The 23,237-nt window shown below is 46.9% G+C and overlaps 1 protein-coding gene across 2 annotated transcripts in view; it reads right to left on the minus strand.

The window, feature by feature from the left end:
- The window catches only part of NHERF1 (NHERF family PDZ scaffold protein 1), a 61,447-nt gene extending 38,432 nt beyond the window's left edge, over positions 1 to 23,015 (minus strand). Inside the window, exon 1 of one of the 2 annotated variants that reach the window (XR_014544352.1) lies at positions 21,858 to 22,609. Coding sequence is in view for 1 of the 2 variants with exons in the window: in XM_083598283.1 (XP_083454409.1) it covers positions 21,858 to 22,346 (489 nt within the window). In the remaining variant the exon portion in view is untranslated. Of the gene's footprint in view, positions 1 to 21,857 lie in introns of both variants that reach the window. The other variant, XM_083598283.1, reaches the window with a different exon arrangement.
- Positions 23,016 to 23,237: the final 222 nt, after the last annotated feature.

A 23,237-nucleotide genomic window follows, 5' to 3' on the forward strand; every position in this document is an offset into this window, starting at 1 on the left:
AGGAGCGGAACCACTGTATGACAGTGCCCCCAGCTCCCAGCCCCTCAAGACGGTCCAGAAAGATGTTATGGTCAATGGTGTCAAAGGCTGCTGAGAGATCCAGCAGAACTAGGAAACAGCTCTCACCTTTGTCCCTAACCCGCCGGAGATCATCAACCAGTGCGACCAAGGCAGTTTCAGTCCCATGATGAGGCCTGAATCCCGACTGGAAGGGATCCAAATGGTCCGCTTCTTCCAGGCGTGCCTGGAGTTGTTCAGCAACCACTCGCTCAATCACCTTGCCCAAGAATGGAAGATTTGAGACTGGGCGATAGTTGGCCATCGTGGCCGCATCTAAAGATGGTTTTTTAAGAAGCGGTTTAATAACCGCCTCTTTCAGCGGGTCTGGGAAGGCTCCCTCATGGAGGGAAGCATTCACCACCCCACGAAGCCCATCGCCCAGTCCTTCCCGGCTAGCTTTTATAAGCCAGGATGGGCAAGGCTCTAGGAGACAGGTGGTTGGCTTCACTCGTCCAAGCAGCCTGTCCACATCCTCGGAGGTAACAGGTTGGAATTGATCCCACGCAACTTGACTAGACAGGACTCTAGCACTCTCCCGCCCTGGCCCTGCTCCCACGGTGGAGTCTACTTCTTCCCGAATCTGAGCGATTTTATCTGCAAAAAACTTTGCAAAATCATTGCAGGAGATCATGTGGCCCGTACTGGGCCCAGATGTCGCAGGTGGTTCCGCTAAATTGTGAACCACCTGAAAAAGTCTCCTGCTGCTGTTTTCTGCAGATGCAATAGAGGCAGCGAAGAAAGTCTTCTTCGCCGTCGCTATTGCCACTTGGTAGGCTCGACGTTGAGCTCTAACCTGTGTCCGGTCAGATTCAGAATGAGTTATCCACCACCGGCGCTCTAGCCGTCTCAACGATTGTTTGATTGCCCTCAGATCCGTGGAAAACCACGGGGCTGTCCAGGCTCCATGCAATCGGAGAGAGCACTTCAGAGCCAAACAGTCAATAGCCCTGGTTAACTCCACATTCCAGCGGGCCACCAGGGAATCAGCTGAAAGGCCATGAACATGGGATAAAGCATCCCCTACCACTCGCTGGAAACCATTTGGATCCATTAAGTGGCGGGGGCGGACCATCCGAATTGGTCCCACCTCCCTGCAGAGGGGATGGGTCGCAGAGAAGTCCAGTTGCACCAGGAAGTGATCTGACCATGGCACTTCTTTCGTTTCGCTTTTACTTAGTGTCAGATCACCATCATCCATAGAGGTAAACACCAGGTCCAAGGCATGTCCGTGGCTATGGGTTGGGCCAGACTTATTCAGGGACAGCCCCATGGAGGCCATGCTTTCGACGAAGTCCCGAGCGGCCCCTTGTAAGGTCATGTCGGCATGGATGTTAAAATCCCCAAGGACAACCAAGCTAGGTGTCTCCAGGAGAACATCCGCCACAACCTGAAGCAGCTAGGGCAGGGAATCCTTGGTGCAGCGGGGAGGTCGGTACACCAAAAGGAATCCTGTACTGCCCCTATTGCCCAACTTCCAGAACATGCACTCGGAAAACTGGGTCTTCCCAATAGGACGTCTGGTGCAAACTAATGACTTCCTAAAAATCACTGCAACCCCCCCTCCCCGTCCACATGACCTGGGTTGCTGTGCGTAAGAGAAACCTGGTGGACAAGCAGCGGCAAGGACAGGCCCATCTGCTTCATCCAACCAAGTCTCTGTCACACATGCCAGGTCAAGTCCTCCATCCATGATCAAGTCATGGATGGCAGTGGTCTTATGAATCATTGACCTGGCATTGCACAGCAGCACCTTCAGGTCATGTGGGTATCCCTTGCTGATTCTAGTATCCATCCGGTCAGGACCAGACCCGGAGGCAGAGATAGTCCTCAGATAACGACTAAACCTGCCTCCTTTGTAATGACATGGTCTGGTCTTAGCGTAACTCCTCCTCCTACCCGTGATCACTGAGATCGGTTGTCCCAGTGCATCCCCCCCCCCCCCGTGGAACATGCCCCAGCCATTTTGTTAGTGAACCTGCTTAAGTGACACTGGCATAAAACCCCACAAATATACTAAATATTACCACCCCAGTCCCCTCTCCCCCACCTTATACAGAATAAGGTGGGGGAGAGGGGACTGGGGTGGTAATATTTCTCACATCAAATGTAAAAAAGGACTATACGACTTGAGAAAAGACAATGCACATTTTTTGTGAACCATGAAAATCTTTAGTATTTTTTTTAAAAAAGCCTGAAGCTTAGTCAGCCATGCACTTATTCCAAAGACTAGGAAAGCTGCAATATGCATTAATGCTGATCACAAAAAAATCCATACTACTTGTACAAGCAGCCGCAAGAGGAATATGCAATAAACGTTATTCTGGTGAAGTGATGCCTGTTGGGCAGTAAGAAACGTTGACACAAGGTTTGCCCCACTCTCTCCTTCCCTTGATCCAGATTTGTTCTTAGCACAGCTATTTAGGTCACCCAGAAGAAAGAAGCAGAAGCTCAGGGCATTGAGACCTACTTCCAACGAGATCTCCCCTGAGCTTCCTTCGGGACACTGTGTCCCAGAATCTCTCTTCCCAAACTCCACTTGTAGTTGCTCTTGGCTCTCTCTTTCTGAAATAAAATTTGCTTTTGTGACAAAAAAGTAAACACCTATAACTAGCATATAGTTAAGAGCATTGCTTGTATCTTTGTTTTACTGTAAAATATTTGTTCTTCTTTACGTATGACCAGAATTACCCTTCTTTGTTTACGCTGGCATCTTATACAGCCATTACACATAGGCTGTGTGTGGCCTATGGTTATCAGTTATGTTCCTTTAGTGCTACGTATTTAATTAAGAAATACCATGCTACTTAACATTTTCCTTCTGCCTTTTGAAAAATTGTTCCTGTCCTTCACCTTCTGTGTCAGTTTTTCCATCAACATAATTGTCCCAAGTTGTCTCCTAACTGTTGACCTTCCAGTTATCCTCAAGCATGCTGCTGATATTAATAATTTTAATAAGCCTTTTTTTGTAACATTTTTTACTTCCGTCATCAAAGATGGATAACACCATCCTGGACTCTTCATTAGTACCTGACCCGTTATAAGTGCCATTTTGTAAAAGGTTACCACCCATCCTGAGAATTCCTGCATCTTCTCACCTGACCACCACATATGAAAATAGGTATCTGCAAGTCCACAGTCTCTCCAGCATAGTGGGCTATTTGTACTTGAAATCTTGCTAAGAGTGCAGGGAATCAGGCACCATCAATGAATAACTTGAAATGGGATTAAGTTCCAGATTTTGTTCCACTTTATGGGGTCAATTTTAACCTGTAAGTGCTGTTCCTACAGTTCAATGTACAAGTGGTTTTTTTGCAGCAGAATCTTGAGAATTTCAGATAAAAGTTTTAAAATTAGCTGTTTTTCAGGGAACCAATGAACCTAATTATCCTAGTTCCCCCAGTTCATGGTCTGATCTCGGTTTTAAATAGTTTGAGACAATGACAAGCAAAACCATCACAGAAACAGAAGGAGTCCAATGGCTGTTAACCAGACGGTTGGTGGTATGAGCCCACCAAAGGACAGCTGTGGGCAGGATTCCTGTACTGCAGGGGGTTGGACTGGATGACCCTCAGGGTCCTTTCCAACTCTGCAATTCTAGGATTAAAATTTCCAGAGCCTGCAGCACCCAAAAGGGATTTAACCAGACTCTAAATTGTCACACAGGTGGAAGTCTCTGTTGGCCACAGATGCGGCCTTCCAGTGACCTTAAAATGTTATTTTGCTGAATGCAGTCCTTCTCATTCCAGAACTTCTTCCCCTCTAGTGTACAGTGGAACCTTGGTTTTCAAACGTAATCTGTTCCGGAAGACTGTTTGAATTTCAAAACGTTCAAAAACCAAGAACTCGATACAGAAACCTCCAAACGGAAAAATTAATATGAAAAACTACGGCGTTCGAGTTCTGAATCGTTCGTCAACGGAGACGTTTAGAAACCGAGGTTCCGCTGTACTAGGAAACAAGTTTCATCTTCTAGATGTTGGTTAAATTCTGTCACTTATTTTTATTTACATTGAAAAATTTACAAGATAATACACACATTTAAAACTTGGGCTAACAAGTATTAAGAAGTTTCGCTTGTGCAGCACAGAGTTCCCCTTTCTCTCCCACCCACCCCCATCCCCAACGCTGCGTACTGATGGAACACGGGACTCCGCTCTATAATGAGTTCTACAAAATATAAAACATACAACACAAACAAGTTTTAAAGTGTGAATTAAACACCAATTAATTCGGGGACCTCAGGCCTGGCAGGGCAGGTGCGACCCTCTAGGCCGCTCACTCTATGGCACTTGGAACTTTCCCTAGGTCACACATTCCCTTCTCTGGCGTAGTTTTGCACTCAGCTCGTTTTAGCCTGACTGGAATGTGTCCTTGAACTTGAATAATCCTTCTTGCTTGCCCGGATGGAGGGTGGTGTGGGTGCACATGCAGAAAGGTAAAATTGACATTCATCGATCTGCTCTTTTATGCTTCTGGCCCCGCCTATTGCTGGCATACAGTCCTAGAGGTGATGGAAAAGGTTCCCCAATTCCACAGCAGAATGATGCCTTCGCTTGGGGGAAAGGAGGGAGGGACAGGGAGACCAAAGCCAAATGCAAAAGCCTCCATCCTCCAGCTCCACTCCCCAGCTGACCGAGCTGTCAGTCACCTACCACAACACCCTGGCAGAGAAATGCTTCCAGCTTGTTAAGCAAATAAAGGCCAAGTCCAACCCCACAGAGTAAATAGGACTCTGACACATTCAAATATCTCAGCTGGAGAGCAGGACCTGGAGCCTCATCATTAACTCCAGCAGGAAAGTGGACTTTAAAGCCTGGAGAAAGTGTCTTGCTCCCCAGATAAGCAGCTGACAAAAGCATTTGCTCAGCTGGCACACTGCACAGCCGCTTTCTGGTTCACGGCCTGGCCCAGGTGCACAGCTCAAACCGAAAATGCCTGTGTTTTAAGCTTCAGTGCTAAACTGAAGGCCTGTGGCCCACGAAAAATGGTTAGAGAAATGGAACTCTGAATGGTCAGAGGTGACAGTTCATCCACAGAAGGACGTGTGAAATCATGCAAGTATGTGAGGATATTTTTTTGGCTTGCTGGATACCTTCATTAAATACTGGGGCTGCCAAATTCACAGCTTCAGCAGAAATAACCTATCTCACATGAGACCCAAGAGCATCAATTAACAGCAATAGGGTAGCTCTCTCAACATGGATGTGCTCTCTTTGATAGAAGCTTCCGAGATTTCTCTTTCACTGAGAATACTCTGCACAAAGTAAGCCCAAGTTCTCCACCTGCTTATTTCTCACATAGTAGACTTGAGGCATGGATGAGATGCACCTTTCTCTGCCCAAGGGCCACAGTCAATTCTAGGCAACTTTCCAAGGGGCCACGTGCTATTTGTAGGTGGGACCAGAAGCAAAAGTGGACAGAGCAACAAATGTGAATTGCACTTTTGTATTGGAGGCTAGCTCCCATATATTCTCCAACTAGAGAAGCAAAGGGCATTAATGGAGTTCCAAAACACTCAAGGAAGGTTAAAAGCAGGGCCAGTGGGGGGCTTGGCATGGAGAGTGTTTCAAGGGCCCAAAGGCAATCTGGTTCTAACAGTTGATGCTTTCTGCAGAATTTGTAACTTTCGGACAAGGAAAAGAGCAGAAGAAGACTAAAAATGGAGAAAGAGATGCAAAGGGCAGCAGCCCTGATCATCAGAAGCACTATACAGACATTTCCAAGTTGTGTGGAATAGCTTTTGACACTGGAGCCAGGATTTACAAAACAGCAAATTCTGCTCTGCATAGCATATACTGTGCTGGAGAATGGCTGGGAGCAGACTACACAGTGTTTCCCTGAACTCAGTTGCACTTGAAGTGGATAGCGAAGGAGGTTCTCTTCCATTGCGCTTCAGGTGTGTTGACCCTTTGCAATTTCCCCCACTGAGGGTAACTTGACTGCATCATTTGTGGTAGATTGCAAAATTCACTCCAGCGCAGCTCTACACACCCAACTATTTCAGCATAACCCTGAGAGTCCGCACCCAAGAGAGTTGAGAAATCACAAGCTCCACAGCTTCAGCTCCACAGCTCCGATTCTTCCTTTCACTCTACTGCGAAGCAAAGCTCAAACAATTGCCTGCGGGTGGGTTGGAGGGAAGAGCTCAAGCAAGCTCCCTTCATTCGATTTTGGTCCCAAGAATTCCAGTTCATTTGCTCAGTTGCAATTACCAATAACATCTAGAGTATCGAGCAGGGGAATAACCTTAAGACTGCCTTAAGATCTGAGAACATGACACATCCTCCTTGGATAAGTACAGATCCTCCTTACTGAGAGGTTGTCATAGCCTTAAAAGTGACTCCACAGGGATATCAACCAGTTTATGCCTGCCTCCCATGTCTTCATGCCACCACCTCTCACACTCTGATAAGTTCAAGTCATTGAGGCAAACCCTGAGGAAAGGTTGGATGAGGAGGTCCCCAATTGCAGGCTGTAATAGTCCAGTCAGTAGAGCACGAGACTCTTAATCTCAGGGTTATGGGTTTGAGCCCCACGTTGGGCAAAATATTCCTGCACTGCAGGGGGTTGGACTATACCTGAAGGAGCATCTCCACCCCCCATCGTTCTGCCCGGACACTGAGGTCCAGCGCCGAGGGCCTTCTGATGGTTCCCTCACTGCGAGAAGCGAAGTTACAGGGAACCAGGCAGAGGGCCTTCTCGGTAGTGGCACCTGCCCTGTGGAACGCCCTCCCATCAGATGTCAAAGAGAACAACAACTACCAGACTTTTAGAAGACATCTGAAGGCAGCCCTGTTTAGGGAAGCTTTTAATGTTTAATAGATTATTGTATTTTAATATTCTGTTGGAAGCTGCCCAGAGTGGCTGGGGAAACCGAGCCAGATGGGCAGGGTATAAATAATAAATTATTATTATTATTATTAGATGACCCACGTGGTCCCTTCCACTCTACAATTCTATGATTCTAAGGTGACAACCCAGGTAATATGGCCCTGCAGGTAATAGTGGAGGTAACTGATTAGTCCTGAGGCAATCTTGCATGCCCACAAGAAGCTGCACACAAACTTGGGTGGTTCATCCCTGAAAGTTTATTATGATTAAGGTGATTGAGCGAGCGGTTGCTGAACAACTCCAGGCACGCCTGGAAGAAGCGGACCATTTGGATCCCTTCCAGTCGGGATTCAGGCCTCATCATGGGACTGAAACTGCCTTGGTCGCACTTGGATCCTTGCCCATCCTGGCTTATAAAAGCTAGCCGGGAAGGACTGGGCGATGGGCTTCGTGGGGTGGTGAATGCTTCCCTCCGTGAGGGAGCCTTCCCAGACCCGCTGAAAGAGGCGGTTATTAAACCGCTTCTTAAAAAACCATCTTTAGATGCGGCCACGATGGCCAACTATCGCCCAGTCTCAAATCTTCCATTCTTGGGCAAGGTGATTGAGCGAGCGGGTGCCGAATCCCTTCCAGTCGGGATTCAGGCCTCATCATGGGACTGAAACTGCCTTGGTCGCACTGGTTGATGATCTCCGGCGGGCTAGGGACAAAGGTGAGAGCTGTTTCCTAGTTCTGCTGGATGTCTCAGCGGCGTTTGATACCATCGACCATAACATCCTTCTGGACCGTCTTCAGGGGCTGGGAGCTGGAGGCACTGTCATACAGTGGTTCCGCTCCTTCCTCCTGGGCCGTGTTCAGAAAGTGGTGGTGGGGGATGAGTGTTCAGACCCCTGGGCTCTCACTTGTGGGGTGCCTCAGGGTTCTGTCCTCTCCCCCATGCTTTTCAACATTTACATGCAGCCGCTGGGAGAGATCATCAGGAGGTTTGGGCTGGGTGTTCATCAGTATGCGGATGATACCCAGCTCTACCTCTCCTTTAAATCAGAACCAGTGAAGGCGGTGAAGGTCCTGTGTGAGTGTTTGGAGGCAGTTGGAGGATGGATGGCGGCTAACAGATTGAGGTTGAATCCTGACAAGACAGAAGTACTGTTTTTGGGGGACAGGAGGCGGGCAGGTGTGCAGGATTCCCTGGTTCTGAATGGGGTAACTGTGCCCCTGAAGGACCAGGTGCGCAGCCTGGGAGTCATTTTGGACTCACAGCTTTCCATGGAGGCACAGGTCAAATCTGTGTCCAGGGCAGCTGTTTACCAGCTCCATCTGGTACGTAGGCTGAGACCCTATCTGCCTGCGGACTGTCTCGCCCGAGTGGTGCATGCTCTGGTTATCTCCCGCTTGGACTACTGCAATGCACTCTACGTGGGGCCACCTTTGAAGGTGACTTGGAAACTATAACTAATCCAGAATGCGGCAGCTAGACTGGTGACTGGGGGCGGCCGCCGAGACCATATAACACCGGTCTTGAAAGACCTACATTGGCTCCCAGTACGTTTCCGAGCACAATTCAAAGTGTTGGTGCTGACCTTTAAAGCCCTAAACGGCCTCGGTCCAGTATATCTGAAGGAGCGTCTCCACCCCCATCGTTCTGTCCGGACACTGAGGTCCAGCTCCGAGGGCCTTCTGGCGGTTCCCTCACTGCGAGAGGCCAAGTTACAGGAAACCAGGCAGAGGGCCTTCTCGGTAGTGTCGCCCGCCCTGTGGAACGCCCTTCCAGCAGATGTCAAAGCGATAAACAACTACCTGACATTCAGAAGACATCTTAAGGCAGCCCTGTTCAGGGAAGTTTTTAACATGTGATATTTTACTGTATTTTTGGTTTCTATGGAAGCCGCCCAGAGTGGCTGGGGAGGCCCAGCCAGATGGGGGGGGGTATAAATAATAAATTATTATTATTATTATTATTATTATTATTATTATTATTATTATTATTACTAGTACTGCTACTTCTATTACTACTGTAGTCATCCAGATACTGATGTAGTTGAAATTCAAGCAGTCCAACTGAATTCGCACAAAATTCGGTTTCAGCTAAGCAAACTCGCAAAACCATGCAACTCACATGGCAGCTGAGGAGGAGTTTAAGCCACTAGCCAAGAACCACAAGCCACTGTGTGCTATGGGCTCAGCTCAAAATAAGCTGAGAAATGAATTTGGGCAGGAAGGGAAGTGTGCAGATAATGAGTTCCCAGAGGGGTTGCCGTGAACTGCACAGTAACGGGTCTCGTGGCCCAATAAGAGATGTACTTCCTGTTTGCAGGGAGGGCAGGAACTGAGAGCATGAACTTTAGGCTACCTTTAGGCACTGAAGTCTTGTTAGCACTTACCAGTTAAAGTTTCATGACAACACCTTTAACCGTCACCTTGACTGAAGAAACGATGTCCTGCAATCATTTGTCTCTTACAAGGCTTTGCAGGGAACAAGAACCCGGAACTACAGCTGTTACTTTGCTGTTTCATTTTAAAAGGCCCTAATGAACAGTTTATTGAAACATATTTAGTTTCAAACAATGACTTGGAAAGCTAAGAAGAGATCAGGTAGCACCCTAACCGGAATCGCATGCCAACAGGAGAAGCTTTTCCAAGAAGTCATGGATTCAATGTCCACGCTGCAGAAGTCCTACAATCTCACCAGAACCTGCCCTTAAAGCTACAAACCAGTTTCCCCCAAGTTTGTACCCTGCCTTTCAGATGCTGTTGGACCTCTACTCCCAGCAGCCCCCGGTCAGCATGCTCAATGGACAGGCATGATGGGAGTCCAACAACATCTGGAAGGCACCAGATTTGGGGAGGCTGCTTCAAACCATGATTGCCCAGCCTCAGCTGTCACAGGAGCCACATCCCCACATTAAGCAACTGTTCTCCCAAAACCACAATGTCTCCAATGAGGAGGATGCAGGAGGGGTATAAGGTACAGTTCAGTTCTGAGTAGAAGTGGAGGGAATAAAGTCTCACTAAGTTCATTGGGACTTCCCAAGAACACATGTACTATATAAGATTTCAGCCCCAGCCAGCACCTTCAAACCACTAATCATTCCCTCTGCCCTTGCTTTGGACGCTGGAGGAAGAAATTCTGATCTCTTCTTCAGGATTCTAGAACAAACAGAAAAGGACCAACTTAGGACAGGGGGCCTTCCACCACCTAGAGTGCTCTATATCTCTGCAATAAGTGAAGTCATTTTTCTTTACCCTTCATGAACACACACACACACACACACGACCTACCCTCCCTAGGACTATTGCAAGGGGGGGGGGGGAGAGATGATTCCTAGGGAATGATTAACAGGCTACCAGATTAACATGGTAGAGAATTTTGTGCAAATTCAGCCGTTCTGCCTTGGTAACGTCTTCCTTACAAGAAGCACTGCGATCCGAACTTGGACCCTTAATCAAAGCATTTTGCTGGAGACATTCCACCCACATCTTCCCAAGAAGGATATCTGTACCAGAGAGGATCCTTTTCCATCCCTCCACCCATCATTAATAGATGGTGGGGGTGAAGTACAAGATCTTCATAAATGACTTGTGCCAGATAAGGACTTTTATCTTAATCTACCCCTAATTAACACAATCCCTCTTATGGAAAGTCCTCATAGGAAGTCATCCTTCTGGCTAGAAGGACAAAAGGCTTCCTGACAGAGGATTTTGGGAAATACAAAACCGGAATTCACTATTAACTATTCACCTTCTGCACTGATTAAAAGGGTACACATGAGCAGTGATAAATTTAGGAACCGTATATGCTAAAGGTTACAAGATAAATGCAGCATCAGTTCCTCAGCTGAATTTGTTTTGAATAAACTACTATTTAAATGAAGCAAAGTTCTGTCTTTAACTGAAGAGCCTGATTTGTTTTTTGTTTACATTTAAGCCCTCCATGAGCTTTTCCATTATAGTGCAGCTATGCCAATTAGGCATGCCTCAAACTGAAGCAAGTCAGCTAAGACTGATTTCCCACTTTTCCAACAAAACCAAGGAATCCATGCTGCTTAGAAGGATATGGCTCAGAGTTTAAACTCAACATGAAACTGGCTAAAGTGTGAACCACCAGATGCAACATCACACCATCAATTTAATAAGATTATTCCCAAAGCAGAATCTGAAGACATCCCCTCCTCTACATCATTATTCAATTTAATTCCATCCTTCTTCTTATATGTCAAGCATGGAAAACCTGTGGCCCTCCAAATGTTGTTGGACACCAGCTCTCATCATCCCCAGCCAACATGGTCAATAGTCAAGGATGATGGAAACTTTGGAGTACAACATCTGGAGGGCCACATGTTCTCCATAGCTGGACTCTTCTCCTTTCCGCCATTTCAGCCTCGAAAGAATTATAAGGTAGGTTGGGCTGGGAGATAGTGACTGATCCAAGATCACCCAAAGAGTTTCATGGCCAGTGTTCAAAACCAGCCAGGCGCCAGGCACGTTTTGCTACTGGTGCAGGTCCAATAGCGACTATATGGAGATTTCTCAGTGCCAGGATGGCAATCACAGTTTAAAAACTTCTGCCTTATTCCATAGTTAATACCATTTCCATTTCCACTGTGTGTGTTTTTCCTACTTGCATACTGGGACAAGTGAATTCTTGTAAGAGCAAGTTGCAGTCAAGCAACATAGTGGAAATCATAGAATTGTAGCGTTGGGAGAGATCCTGAGGGTCATTTAGTCCCAAATTGCCTGGTGAATAGATATTCAATTTTGGAGACCACAACCTACATTCCAGGCGCTATTTGGTGCTGAGTGGTTTACAGTATATACCTGAGTTTCTAACACTGTATCATGGCCAAGGGAGAATTTGAACCTGGGTCTTCCTGGTCCTAGTCTGACACTCTATAAACCACTATTCCACACTGGCTTTCATTAGCCTTTAAGTAGAAACTCACCGCCCCCCCCCCAAAATACCTTACTCCTGCCAGGGAGGTTTCCCCTCCTGCCACAAAAAACCACGGCAAGCCTGGTTTATTTCCAACAGTGGAAAAATTCCACCACGCTCTGTGCCTGCCACTCCTAGCATAGAGATCAGAAGGCAGCATCAATGTTCTAGGCTAAAGTCCAATACGGAGAACGATTAACAAAACTGCATATAATCATAAACTGAAGAGGGCAAGAAGTGATGGCTTAGCACTGACAGCAAAGTCCATTGACCCTTTTCCATCACTGCCCTTAAGATCACCTCCAGCACAAACAGCATCTTATAGAGTTGGAGCATTTAATTAAGAATGCCACACAAAAATCCCTCCAACTCTGCCTACAGGAGTCACTCCAGCGTTAACAAAGTGAAAGATATTTTCAAGCAACACTTCAGGGCTTTGGTCAGAAGTCCACAGGATGAGATAGGAGACGTTCAGACTTCTACATTGGATGTAGTGGGGGGAGGGTGTAGCAGTCTTCCTGCTATCATTGTTAAAAACAAATGTGAATCCATACCCCACATGAAGGCCACTGTGAGTGTTTATCAGAGGATGCACCAGCAACTCAAATAAGCACAAAATCTGCAGTAGTGATTAGTGTGTCGGACTAGGACAGGGGCCAGCAAACGTTTTCAGCAGGGGGTTGGTCCACTGTCCCTCAGACCTTGTGGAGGGCCGGACTATATTTTTTGGGGGGAAATGGAATTCCTATGCCCCACAAATAACCCAGAGATGCATTTTAAATAAAAGGACACATTCTACTCAGGTAAAAACATGCTGGTTCCCGGACCGTCCTCGGGCCGGATTTAGTAGGTGATCGGGCTGGATCCAGCCCCCGGGCCTTAGTTTGCCTACCCATGGACTAGGACTTGAGAGACCCGGGTTCAAACCCCTGCTCAGCCATGATGACCCTGGGCCAGTCACAGTCTCTTCAGCCTAATTTACCTCACAGGGTTGTTGGGAGGATAAAATGGTGAGGAAGAGGCTACCTTGAGCTCCTTTGAGGAAAGGTGGAACATAAATGCAATAAGTAAGTAAGTAAATCACATGCATTGCACTTAATATCTGGATGTTTTACTATTCAAGACAGCACCATTGTCCCTCCTCCCCCTTTTTGCATGCTTAATATCTTATTAAGAGTTCTGGAGAGCTTGAACCCTTAACTCGCTGTTTTGCTACATTGTGGCTGATCTTAAAAATGGGGGACCTTTCACCCTCCACCAAGAAAGCTTACTTCTAGCAAACAGGAGATGCCAAGCAGCCTGTGTTCTTCTTTATCTCCTTGTTGCTGTTGATTAAACAGTGCAAATGTTTGAGCAAATTTACTACCTTAGTTTAGCCCTTTAGCAGCAGACCTCGAAAGCATCTTATGACCCCACCTGGGAATCAACAGAGACAGCTTTTATAAGGAAAGCAGGATAACAGATTAGCACCTCAAAGGCACAGTACAGGAAGGGAACATTTTAGGTAAATGTAGTTCTCACAGGGTTATTTAGAAGAAATTCATTAACAAGATTCAAGGTTATTAAAGGGCACAGCTTGAAAGGAGATTTCCTTCCTCTATTCAGAGGCATGCTAATGGGGAGTGTTCCAAATCTTGCACTAATCCATTACTCTATTAACAAAGAGCATTCTCACAACTGTCAACAGGGGTGTCACCACTTCCGCAGAACTATTCTCAGAGGCCTGCTCCCAATATATCAATGGGAGGATCTAAAAAAACAACGGTGCTCTAGTATCTATTATTTTACCATCACCACCCAGGCTGCTTTAAGAAAGTCTGGTTAAAGGAGAGTTGAGGTTTAACGAGCTTCTACTGAGGGGGCATCGTGACCACCGCTCTCTGTCTGCCCCACTATTAAGTAAATATTTTGTCTTTCAAAAATAGAGCCTTGAATTTCAATATTCAGCTGACACAGCTACTCAAGGAAATGTCATTTGAGGAAGTCTCTGAGCAACCACAGGCCATTCTCCTCAACAGCAGCCTGGGCAAGAACTTTTCCTTTGTCAATCTTCTATTCTAAGCCCCATGAATTAAGAGCACAATGCAGCCTTTGCAGAGCCTCACCAAAGGCTCTAGTTTTAGCTTTTTAATATGAAAAAAGAGCAGAAATCAAGGCAGTGCACAGTTCTCAAATATTCCCCCCCCCTCTCTGCTTTCCTATGTGAAAGTAGCCCATGTCTCAAGGCAGCCTTAATATAGAGAACAGTCAGCAGCTCACAATTCATCGCTATAACTGTGAAATCTTTAACAAGTTACACTTCTGCCCTCCATCCATAAAAATATTTAGACTGAGCAGTGATTGTAAAATCCCTCCAGGTGATAAAAATCAAGCTTCTTCAATTTAGTTAAGTACAAATGTTCACAGGATAGCATATTCAAGCAGCAGTCATTCTTCACAGATAGTTTTGACTATACAAAGAGGACTCAAGGGCCCTGTGTTGCAAAGGAAGATGAATGCTATTCACTGGGGCACTGTACACAACCCCAGTGCTGGGCAACACACGCTGACAGCCAGTCTATATTCTGAGCTCCGCATGCATTTCTGAGCAAACGGCAGTTCTGCTCTAACTATAGGTGATACCCAATTATTAGTCATGCTAAGGGCAGATCCATTAACTTAAGTCCATTGGTTTCAATGGGTCCACCCAGAGAATGACTAATGCTGGGTATCACCCATCTGCCACCCATCACAGATAACTGATCCCAGGGTGATTCACCATTATTAAAAATACAAACCATTATTTGGTGCTATGTGGTCAAACCCCATGTTTGGGCACTCCAATTTCCCCACCACTTATACAGTTGTACCTTGGAAGTCAAACCGAATCCGTTCCGGAAGTATGTTCGACTTCCAAAGCATTCGAAAACCAAAGCGTGGCTTCTGATTGGCTGCAGGGAGCTCCTTTACCCACTGCTTGTCTTACTGCTTGATGAGAAGTAATAAAGGAGAGGAGGACCCAGGTGGCACTGTGGGTTAAACCACAGAGCCTAGGGCTTGCCAATCAGAAGGTCGGCGGTTCAAATCCCCGCGACGGGGTCAGCTCCCGTTGCTTGGTCCCTGCTCCTGCCAACCTAGCAGTTCGAAAGCACGTCAAAGTGCAAGTAGATAAATAGGTACCGCTCCGGCAGGAAGGTAAACGGCGTTTCCGTGCGCTGCTCTGGTTCGCCAGAAGCGGCTTAGTCATGCTGGCCACATGACCCGGAAGCTGTACACCAGCTCCCTCGGCCAATAAAGCGAGATGAGCACCGCAACCCCAGAGTCGGCCACGACTGGACCTAATGGTCAGGGGACCCTTTACCTTTACCTTTCTCCACACAGCAGGAGTGGGGAACCTTCAGCCCTCCAGATATGGCTGAACTGCAATGTCTATCACAAGCATGCCCAGTGTGGCCAGGGATGGGAGCTGTGATTCAGCAGAATCTGGAGGGCCAGAGGTTCTCCAACCTGCCTCACAGACTAGGCTCCAGCTATTTGCACTACAACCACTGGTTAAAACATGAGTAGGCAAACTAAGGCCCGGGGGCCAGATTCGGCCCAATCACCTTCTAAATCCAGCCCACAGACAGTCCAGGAATCAGCGTGTTTTTACATGAATAGAATGTGTGCTTTTATTTAAAAATGCATCTCTGGGTTATTTGTGGGGCATAGGAATTCGTTTTTTTCTTTCCCCCAAAAAAATATAGTCCAGCCCCCCTTGTGGTCTGAGGGACAGTGGACCAGCCCCCTTCTGAAAGTTTGCTGATCCCTGGGTTAAAATGTAACTTCATGCAGCTTGTGAGCTATAATCAAAACACAGAGGAATACACATATTTACAGAATGTATTTACCCCCAACTAGCATAGCAGTTGCATAAACATGTGGTGCTCTTACAATTGTGGCACTTTTGAGATGTAATCTGAACACTTGGGAGTTGGGAGTCAAACAAGCAGCTTAATATCCTCAAGGAGTGTGTGGATGACTCAAGTCAGTCACTTGTATCTGTTTTAATGACAGACAGCTTTCCACCAAGCACTTGAGAAAGTCTTGCTGCACCATGGATGCCTTTGTGTATCCTCCCTCTATGGCAGGTGTGAGGAACCTTTGTCCCTCCAGCTACTCTTGAACGATAATTCCCATCGTCCCTGGCTATGCTTGCTGTGGCTGATGGGAGTTGTAGTTCACCAACATCTGGAGGGACAAAGGTTCCCCACATCTGCTCTATGGTGCTGCCATGGCAGGGCTGGCCCCATGTTCCAGGAAGGAATTATGTCAGGATAACCATGTCAGGGCATGCTCCAGAAGTATTGTAGGCCAGGGATGGGACACCATTTCCCATCATCCCCAGTCAGCATAGCCAAATGGCCAGAAATGATGGGAGTTGTAGTCCAGCAATATTTGGAAGACCACCAGTTAGTTGCCCCTGCTTTTAGGCCATACTTGGGTGAAGCCTTGAAGTGGTTTGCACTTTCCAAATTTTCTAAAATTGAGGGCACGATAATTCCACATGTTCCTTGGCAACTGACCCTTCTGTTTCACAGGAGTTAGTTGTTCCTGTAAATCAAATCCAACTGATACAGCCAGTGAAGTTGAATGGCAGATTAAAAAGAGTACTACACAGTTAAACCACGGAATTTGTTCCTGCAGGAGACAGCCAGGGCTGCCAAGCTGGATGGCTTTAAAAGGTTAGCAAACTTTTTCAGCAGGGGGCCGGTCCACTATCCCTCAGACCTTGTGGGGGGCCAGACTATATTTGAGGGGGGGGGATGATGAACGAATTCCTATGCCCCGCAAATAACCCAGAGATGCATTTTAAATAAAAGGACACATTCTACTCAGGTAAAAACACGCTGATTCCCGGACCATCCGTGGGCCGGATTTAGAAGGCGACTGGGCCGGCTCTGGCTCCGGCTCCTGGGCCTTAGTTTGCCTACCCATAGTTTAGACAAATGTATGCAGGACACAGCTATCGAAGGCTACAAGCCACAACAGCTATGCTTCTCCTCCTGCCAGAGGCCAGAGGCCTATGAAAAGCTGTTGCTGGGAATTAAAGGGTATGTACTTCTATAAACTGAATAAATAAAAATAATGTGTTTGTGGGAAGGGGACAGTATTGTTTCGTTGCTGTTTTTTCTTTTAACTATTTGCTTGTGTTTTTACCTTGATTTTATTACGTGAACCGCCCTGAGGTCTTGTGATGAAGGGAGGTATACAAATTTAATAAAATGAATAAAATAATAAAGAAATAGAATCATAGAATCATAGAATCATAGAGTTGGAAGAGACCACAAGGGCCATCGAGTCCAACCCCCTGCCAAGCAGGAAACACCATCAGAGCACTCCTGACATATGGTTGTCAAGCCTCTGCTTAAAGACCTCCAAAGAAGGAGACTCCACCACACTCCTTGGCAGCAAATTCCACTGTCGAACAGCTCTTACTGTAAGGAAGTTCAGGAGGGCAGAGCTCTTCTGCTTGGGTCCCCCTTGCACAGGGATCTGGTTAGCTAACGTATGAACAGGATACTAGACTGGCCTCATCCAGCAGCCATCTTCTTATGGCATACAGTAGTAATATGTGCATTGCCAGTGCGTGCCATTGCTCCAGAGGCCTGGCGTCTTGCCAGCCTACCCACTTCCAGAACCCTGAAGGTATAATCCCTTCAGTTCAAGGCAAGAAGGTGTCAATGCACCAGCTCCCCACCACAGCAATAAACCTTTCAGTAAGCAGATTGAGAATTTCCCCCAAGACTCTGATTCCTGCAATTAGTGTCAACCTCCCATGCAATGCAAATATTACTTTTTTATGTGCCAGGGCTCAACCACAGAAACTGCTTTCGACACAAGGGCTGAAACCTGGAATATGTATAAGGGAGTTACCATTGACCTAACTGCAGTCTAATTGTTGATTTCATTACCGATTCTCAGCCAACTACTCTAACATTTAAATGCTGCTGCTGTAACATCCTTAATAGTGGCTACCATTTTATTTTGCAGGCTTGGCACTCAGTGCAAGGCAGGAAGTGAATTAAATAAAAATATGCCCTTTAGAGCCTTTGCAGAGCTCCTCTCCCAACTGCAGCTTGTCTCCACACACTTGTTTAATATATTATATGCTGAAATCCAATATGGCTGCTCCATCATGGAACGGTTCTTGATCTAGTAGAGAACTTCTACAATGTAAGAAAAGGCAGTCGGGGGTGTCTGTGTGATTTTGGCTGAATCTCCTTCCACCTGCACCTGTCTCCCCACAATGTCACCTTCCTCAATGTTCGGGGTGGGGGTGGGGGTTGTCTCCCAACCCTCTGAAACAGGTCTGCCATGGAAATGAAGAATCAGCCAAAATCACATCACCCTTTTCTTACATGTGCCATTCAGTAAGTGGAACAGCAGCACTGGATTTCACCTATTTTCATTTTTGTTAACCCACTGCTACACCACAGGGTCTCCCCATCCAGGTTTTACTTCATTAAAAACACATTTGTTCAAAAGTTACACTTCAGCTTTGTCCACTGCCATAATACCTCAGAACGATCACTCCAATCCCTCGTCACTGTCTTGTTGGGTTCCTATTAAAGGGTATCTGGCGAGCCAACTACTGATCTGGTTTACAAGTAGTTAGGTCCACACCTGCTTAGCTGATCAAACCATTTCCTGGGCCTGGTTCCCCACACACTTGCAGAGCAGGCTTCCCCTAAGGCACAAGGCAAAACATCTGCACTGGTCTGACACAGCAAAGCCCCTCTCTTTTTTGAGAAGTTAAGGACTGACTGAAAAACCACATGTGGTGAAATAAAAATCACACACCCCACAGATTTCTATGCAGCTATATATTCAACAAGTCCAGAGATAGACAAATTTCAGGCTATGTATTCATGGTAGGCAGCTTTCATAATCTTCTCTTTTTGACTAGTATCCTGGAGTTCCAGGTGCAAAATGGAGGAGGGCGGGATACAGAATTAAGAACCAGGTACCTTTGAGGACATTTCTCAGCCCAGGAATTGGTTTTTCAGTACCACAGCAAGAGTTCACAGTCCTGTCACACAAAAATCCACTCCTCGTTTTCCCTCCCCCACTTCAAACTCAAGTCAGCAGCCTAAATTAAGGGTGGGGGAAGACAGCGTGAGAAAGCCTTTTAGTTGTTGCTCCTGTTAAACCACAGGGAGTCAAAAACACTTGCTAATCTACCACTGGCCCCCAGAACTACCTTCTGACCACTTCTGATAACAGTGGGCAAGTTTGGAGAAATAACTATTTCAGATGTCCTAGGGATAGAAATGTTTCTCCACCAATGTCATACAAAAGCTTCTTAAAATCACTCCAAAGCAAATAAATACCCCCCCCCCCGCTGTTCCAGTTCTTATACATTCAGTTCCAGTTCTTAACAACCTCTTCTCTTCTCATTCCACTGTTGATCCTTTGCCAAGTCTGATATAAAAATGCTTAACAGCATCCTATGTTCAATGGAGTTTGCTTCCCGGTTAAGTGTGCTCAGCAGTGCAAATTTTGTATCTTTATTTCTACTATCAAATAAGGTGGTTTAGTATTATTATGACTATTTCCATTTTACACACACACTAAACTGAAGGCAACAGGTAAATAGCAACTTCCTCAAGGCTGCACAGAGGGCCCACAGGTGAAGCACATCTAGGATCCTCCTCCCAGATCCAAGGCTACCTTTTAAGCCACTGGACCATTTTGACTCTGGTTTGAGCCTGCCCTGTGGACAAAGGGCTGCTGCAGAGCAGCTTTGAGCTACAATCATTAGGACCTTGCTCATTTATGTTAATAGATCATACTCCAGTGAAAATATAGGTAGCCTTTGTAATATTTTATAAATGGTGAGAGGAAAATATCCAATAAGTGAAAACAGGGGGAACAGATGAATGCTAGTTTCTCCATACCAACTAGCACTCGATTAATTATACAATTAAATATTCACTGATCAGGCCTTCAAGGTAAGATGTTATTGGCTTAGCCTGTAATCTGAAGCCCAGATATTTGGGAGGAAGCCCCAATGAATTCAATAGGACTTACTTCTGAGTAGGCGTCTTTAGGATTGCACCACTAGTTAATTAATTTTGTTGTGGCTGTGCAGGACTAACTAAAATGTGCTCGCTAACTAAATTTCAGGGGTGTTTCAAGTGTTGAATTTTGTGTTTTGTATTGTTGTTCAGTGTGCTGCGCTTCCTGCAATGTGAGATTATCTTGACAAAAGGAAAAGGGATTAAAAAGATTACATGCATAAATAGTTATCCCATCTTATCCTAAAAGGTTCAGAATGGGTGCAGCAAGTTCCTTTATTTAGTAATATTTCTCAACAGGCATTAGATTCCCTCATTTGAGTTACTGGGGGAAAGTGTGAGAAAAAGCAGCAGTGAGATAAAGGCCACAATCCTATATTCACTTGTTAGGGAGTAAGCCCAGATGAATACAGTGGTGCTTACTACCAAGTAGGTAAGTACAGAATTGTGCTTTAAGCCACAAGCAAAAGAATGCATATAGCAATATCAAAATTATTCTAAAATAATATTCCCCTAACTAATGCCCCCTAGGTGTATTTGATGGACTGCAATTCTCATCATCCCTGACCATTGGCCATGGCTTCTGGGTCTGATGGGGGAGGGGTAGTCAAAAAACCTGAAGGCACCAGATTGTGGAAGCCTGCTCAATGAGTGATTTACAAAAAGAAAAAAAGAAGAAAAGGTTTCATCTGAAGCAAAGTTTGTCGTCTGCAGTGAACCTCTGCATGTATGGAGGAAATGACAGTTTTGCTGCGCTACCATAAGGAAAACCACAGTTCAGGTTTATACCAGAAAACGAATTTGAACAAGTCGAAGAGTACCAGAAAATACTGGGAAGGTTCTTTCTGCTTCACTGATCTAACGCTAGAACAGAACGAGAAGAAATCTACCACCCCCCCACCCCCCCAAAAGAAAGTCTGGCACTGCTTTTTAAAGGAACACCTTGAACTTGCTCAATTACACTAAATTACAGGAGTGCCCAGTTTCCTGCCCACTGGATACCACCAGAATATTACTGACTAGAGTCCCTTGCAGAAGACTTATTTTTCTGCCTCTGGTAGAGGACATACTGCAAGGCCTCTAATATTTGGAGGGGTGGGTTGTTGTTTTTTGTTGTTGTTGTTTAACCCATCTCTCTGTTTAGCTCTCAATAATTCTCTGCAAGCCAAGACTCAGCGGCATTCCGGACTCATGTGGGTGCCAGCAGGGCTGGCATTCAGATCACACACAGCGGAAGCGACCCAGCTTTCAAGAGGTCACATTTCATAATGCGAGAGGGAGGAGGAAGGGAGAGGGAGAAAGCAGAGCCGAGTTATTCATCAGCACCCAAAGAAAAGTTAGCTGAATCACACCAAAGAAATCTTCGGGAGATGGGAAGGAAATACTGTAGTCTGGTATGTCAGACTATTTATCCATCAGGAAAAACATAATATAAATACGCTAAGAAGCCAGTAGCTGCATCTATACAAGGAGTTACAGCCGGGCTGCAATCCTAACCGCTTTCCTGAGAGTAAGCCCCTTGAATGGAAATGGAGTAGGCACAGTTAGGAATGGAGCCCACGTTTCCCTATGTTTAAGAGACAGTTTGTTTCCCACCCGAATCCATCCCTGGTCGTTGTAGGAGTTAGGGTCGCCCGCACCCACCCAGCCACAGCAGCGGCAACGCCTGTAAGAGCGAAGCGACAGGCAGAAATTCGGTTGGTGCAGCGCGGTTCCGCCGACCGCGACGGCGGGGAAAGCCTCGGGCGTTGCGAGAAGGGCACCCATTCAAACTTTCTTGCCGGTGTAATAAGGGAGAGACCCTCACCGGTTGAACTTCTGCCTGCCACTCCGTTGTTTAAAAGGGGATTATCTCCCATCACACAGCCTCTGTGCTTTTAAAGCTATCCCCCCCGTGTCTCCTCCTGCTTCTCCCAGCCTCCTTCCCCCGCTTCTCTTCCCACCCCCCCTGGGGCTTTCCTCAGCCCCTCTTTCCCGGGAGTGACCTAGATTCTCACCCGCTGGGCAGCGTGGTTCCCCTCCTCCTTCTCCTCCTCCCCGTCCGCTTTCTTCTTCTTATCTTCCTCCGCCACGTCCGGCTCCCGCTGCGCAGCCTCCCGCGGCTCCTTGCCGCCGCTCTTCGCCTCCTCCAACTTCTCGTCGGGAAGCCCGCGGACCAGGTCTTCAGTGCACTCGAGGCCCAGCTTCTGCAGCCGCTCGTCCGTCGCGGAGTCCACCACCAGCAGACGCACGGAGCCCGGCGAGCCTCGAATGCGGTTCACCACCTGCTGGTGGCTCTCGTTCTCCACGTTGTCGCCGTTCACCTCCACCAAGCGGTCCCCGGCCCGCAGCCCGGACTTCTCGGCCGGGGAATCGGGCTCCACCAGCCGGATGAACTGGCCCACTTTGCCTTTCTCCCCGTGCAGGTGGAAGCCGTAGCCGTTCGGCCCCTTCTCCGGGCAGCACAGCCGGGGCAGAAGCTCGCTCCCTCCCCCGTTGTCCATCATGCTCTCCGTCCCTTAAGGCTGCTCGGACGCCCCGGGAAGAAACTCGACGGCAGGCGAGTTGTGCAGAGTTGCCTGCAAAGTACGATAATAGTCCCGGGCAGCAGATCCCTAAAGGACGGGCCTGGGGAACTTCGGAGCAGCAGCAGGTGTTCCCCGGGGCGGGCCCGGAACGCTCTGCGGGCAATAGGATGCTGATTGCGAGTGTAACAAATAAACGCCGCTCCGCCAATCGCAGCTTTACTCGGGGTCTGAGCGTTCCAGAACCTGTCATTGAGATTTTACCAAGGGGGCGGGCGCAGCTCCCAGAAGGGTCTATTTTGGACCAATGAGATTCGGGGAAAGGAGGAGCGAATACGCCCTGGGAACGCCCCTCGAAGGCAAAGATAGGATCGGAAAGCTGGAATATGCAAATAGGAAAAAGGCAGCTCCGCCCCTTCCTTCCTTCTTTAGTTATCTTGAGCGCGCAAAAAATAAAATAAAATGGTTTTTTCTCTCCCTCCTCTCGCCCAGGAAGGCGGAATGTTACAAAGCGGCAAAAAAACGAGACTTCTGTAAGGGTTGGGCGCTTCCTTCCATTGGGCCTCAATTATATTAAAAGGACAAGGCTGGAGTGATCTGAGCAATCAAAACTTCATCTTGGCGTGTGTGTTTTCACTATAGACTTGTAGGAGAGGAGACAGAGGTTCCTAGAAGGGAAACACACACACACGCATCAAGGAAGTAAATTCATAGACTCTGGCCCCCTGAGTATGCACCTACTCAGTTTTAAAGAAGTAATTGTGACCCTCACGGTCCACTTGCATTTGGATTATAGCTTCGTGTAATCTGCTCAGTCGCCAATTAGCTGAGTGGCTTTAGCAAGCCGGTAGAAGCATTCCCCGCCCGCTTTTC

The sequence above is a fragment of the Podarcis filfolensis genome, assembly GCF_964270895.1.
Source record: "Podarcis filfolensis genome assembly, chromosome: 2".
NCBI lineage: Eukaryota > Metazoa > Chordata > Lepidosauria > Squamata > Lacertidae > Podarcis > Podarcis filfolensis.